We start from the raw sequence: 3,511 nt of genomic DNA, 5'->3' as shown, positions 1-3,511 counted from the left end.
GAAAATTTGTATATCAAGCAAGACCCAATGTCCATAGTAAGAGACATTAGGTAAAATTTTAATAAATAACATTTATGAAAAAAAATGTTGCAATATGTTTCTTTCAACTTCAATACTTGAACCATGAAAAAAAAAATCTAAATACCAAAACTTTTTTTTTCTGGGTCTCAGGAGGGTAGACTATCTGTTTACAGAATTTCAAGGTAAACCTATGTGTTTAGTCTGCTTAGAGATGTGGTCTGCCATGAAAGAATTTAATCGCCACCACAACAGTTGCACAAAGCTAAATATGAGGTTTACTGAAGTCACAAGTAAATAAACAACAGCAACTTCAGACCAGAACTAGAACCATGCAGGAGTCTGCACTCAAGACATCTTATGCCGTTGCACATCAGCTCACTAAGTGTCTATTTATTTTTTGCTTCAAATGTTCCATATTCATATTTATTCAACAAAAGCATAACTGTTAAACGTGCATTTGTGCTATAGCTGCATTAGAGTATGAAATACGTCAAGTTACTGCATTATTTACACCAACCTACAGAAACATTTTTAAAATGGCCGTTTCTTTACATTTGGGTGTCAACAAAAAATTGTGGCCCCTTCCATCGTTTAAGTTGCCCATCCCTGCTCTAAATTTTCAATTGTTTCTTTTTTGATCTGAGTAAAATAACAAATAACATAACCTAAACATAAAAATAGTCTTTTGTCAAAAAAAAAATGTGCGCTAAAACCACCACCACCCCCTTCCACACACTCACTCACTCTTTCTAAAAATAAGCAGCTCAGTGTGTATATCTTCATCTCTGCTCCAGGAGGCTTTGGAGCTCTTCCGGCCAGACTTCATCAGCCGATCTCAGGGTCGAGTGAAAAAGTTGGAGCAGAGAGCCAGAAGGCGGAAAGCACTACAGGACTCAAATCTGGACCTGCTGCAAGGCCTAAAAGAAGATCAAAAAAAGCAAAAAAGGAACTGCACCACACCGGATCCACTTAGCGGTAAGAACAGCAACATTACTCAAACTAAGACATGGAATAACAGAAATAACTCATTAAGAAGATGTCACTTCCAATGCACACCATCAAACAGTTTTAATGTTTTCATTTCTCTGTTGGACCACCAGCAATGACAGCAGTATTCACTCAAGCATAAAGAATCCTGGAAGTTATGGATTCACAAAATAGCTTTCAGAGCAGGTGGTCTCTCATCCCCTACATCCAGCGTTTACATTCTCAGATATTGTTGCATCACTTCTGCAGATACAGATTCATTCATCAAATTCTCTTGACTGCTAGGAGTTACAGTTTCTCTGGACAAACAGGCGCCGGATCGCCACATGCACAGACTTAAATTAATAAAGTACTTGTCACGTTGTGTTAGGTTTCTCTAAGCTACCTGATTGTTTCTCAGATAATTCTTTTTGACTTCACCACTTTGTTCTGAACAAAAAAAAATTATGTAATATTTCCCATACAGTGTTCTTACTTTTAACAAACTTTGCTCTCTGCTGGTCAGTGTTTAGTACTGCAGATTGGTTAAGGTACTTTTTGACGAAATGCAGGCTGTATTTATGTATTAAAATATAAAAAGGTAGATTTATATTTATCTTTTAAAGGCATAAATGTAAAACATTTATGCAAAACAGAAAATAATGAGACATTACAGACAAAAGTCAAACAATACAGAAGTAAGACCAAGATGTACTGCAAAATAAACTGTGAAATAATTTACAGTATGGTTTGATGGTTTTTCGGCAGACGTCCACAATGATCCAATGGATATTTACTGTTTCTGATGATTTTTACTAAACAAAAGTGAAGAAATAAATAAAAACTGAAAGGCAGTCATATAATAACTGCTTTACAAAGATATTTTCAAACTGCTATGATACTGTTTAATCCTAATAATGTGTGAAGTAATTTCTCTGCAAAAAGAAACACATTTTTTCAGTTGTTAAAACTGAGGTTTTTCCACAACAACATTAGAAGCATGAGTTCTTGATCCTTATAGGTAAAACATTAATAAGGTTTGACACCTGGCGTTGGGAATCAAGGCTTGAGTATCAACTGGAACCAGTCCAGGACTTACATTTTTAATTCTCYTGGAACCGTACAAATTTTTAAATTTGATTCATAGTTTTGATACCCGGTCTGGACTGGAAGAGGAAGCTTCCGAACACCAACAAAGAAAAATCCATAAGTGAGCTGCTGAACACCAGTGAGGAAGAATCCCCAGGCTGATCCTGTGTTCCAAAGTAATCCAAACTGGGAATCGTTAAAACYGGAATTGAAAAACTGTAATTGGAAAGTACTGCCATCACACTGATATTAAACAGTTTCAGTTTTAATTTGGGAAAATCATGAAAAATAACTCAAACAATCATCCTTGCACAACTCAGTGATCTCTGGCTAAGAAGTGAATTATGATGTTGAGAGAAACAATAAGCCTGAATAAACCAACACACAGTGTTTTTTTTAGAATGTTACCTGTTTGATGTTTGTGTTTGCCRTAGTGAGCAGGGTAGAAAAGAGAGATTCATGCTCAGTCTTCATTTACATATGCAAGAGTCATTTCCATGTTAATTTTTTTGTTGTTCCTGTGTGCTTGCTCACTATGCATGTGTGTGTGTCTGTGTGTGTCTCAGATAACCTTTTCAAGCCAAGAGAGAGGTCTATATCAGGCAGAGAGATGCAGCTGAGGTCCAGACGGTGAGTTTTCTCAACCAAGCCTCCTGTCAGAAGATGACTTTTTTTTCCCAGCGCAACACAATCCATCAATTTTACTTTCGTGCAAACACACACAATACACATCCACCCATCCCGAAAAACTATATAGATACACGGTTTTGATGTCTTTGTAGGAGATATGAGTTAACTTCTGTCAATCCTATCTTTATTCTCCTTTTCCATCTTATCTAGAAAGACACACCTCAGAATATCTGTAATTGTTTTTCTTCAAAAGCAAGTCTATCCGATTTAAAGGATCTCTTAACAATTTGACAGAAGTTGCGCACAGGAARATGTGTGACTTGCTATCAGGTAGCCCAAGGTTTATTTATTTATTTGGTTGTTTTTCAGCCAGTGGTCTTACTTGATAAAAGCTTGTCTCTAGTATGCCAATCTGTTCGCACAGCTCAGCCATGCACAGACCTCTGATACCGTGGCCCCCACTGCCCTTGTGTGAATTGTGAATTTTCCCTTTTTGGTGTCTGCAGGATTTACAACAAGCTGCCRGAGGTGACTAAGAAGAAAGAGGAAGAGAAAAAAAGGGCTGTATCACAAAGCAACAGACTGCGAGCTGAGGTGTTTAAAAAGGTGATGCTGGTGTGAGTTTGTTGGGGGGAAATATAGTTCAAAACTTTGGATTAGTGAATGTGGAAATGATCAAGTTTGAGTTCAACAAAGTTACCGGAACAAGACAGGAAAAGTGCAACCATTATGAAGTAATAATTTTCAATTTTCAACTCAACTTGATTTATATGACACTTTACAAAAGTAGAGATAACTTAAACAA

At 36.7% G+C, this 3,511-nt stretch overlaps 1 protein-coding gene across 1 annotated transcript in view; it reads left to right on the top strand.

Annotated features, from left to right (window-relative positions):
* The window catches only part of LOC106532552 (uncharacterized), a 23,647-nt gene that overhangs the window by 16,950 nt on the left and 3,186 nt on the right, over nt 1-3,511 (top strand). The window contains exons 4-6 of the mRNA XM_014028985.1: nt 816-996; nt 2,643-2,706; nt 3,213-3,312. Of these exons, the coding sequence (XP_013884439.1) occupies nt 816-996; nt 2,643-2,706; nt 3,213-3,312 (345 nt within the window). The remainder of the gene's footprint in view (nt 1-815; nt 997-2,642; nt 2,707-3,212; nt 3,313-3,511) is intronic.

This window comes from Austrofundulus limnaeus, unplaced genomic scaffold (genome assembly GCF_001266775.1).
Source record: "Austrofundulus limnaeus strain Quisiro unplaced genomic scaffold, Austrofundulus_limnaeus-1.0 Scaffold0, whole genome shotgun sequence".
NCBI classification, from domain to species: Eukaryota; Metazoa; Chordata; class Actinopteri; order Cyprinodontiformes; family Rivulidae; genus Austrofundulus; species Austrofundulus limnaeus.
Note: the sequence above shows the minus strand (reverse complement) of the source record. Positions and strands in the feature narration are given on the sequence as shown.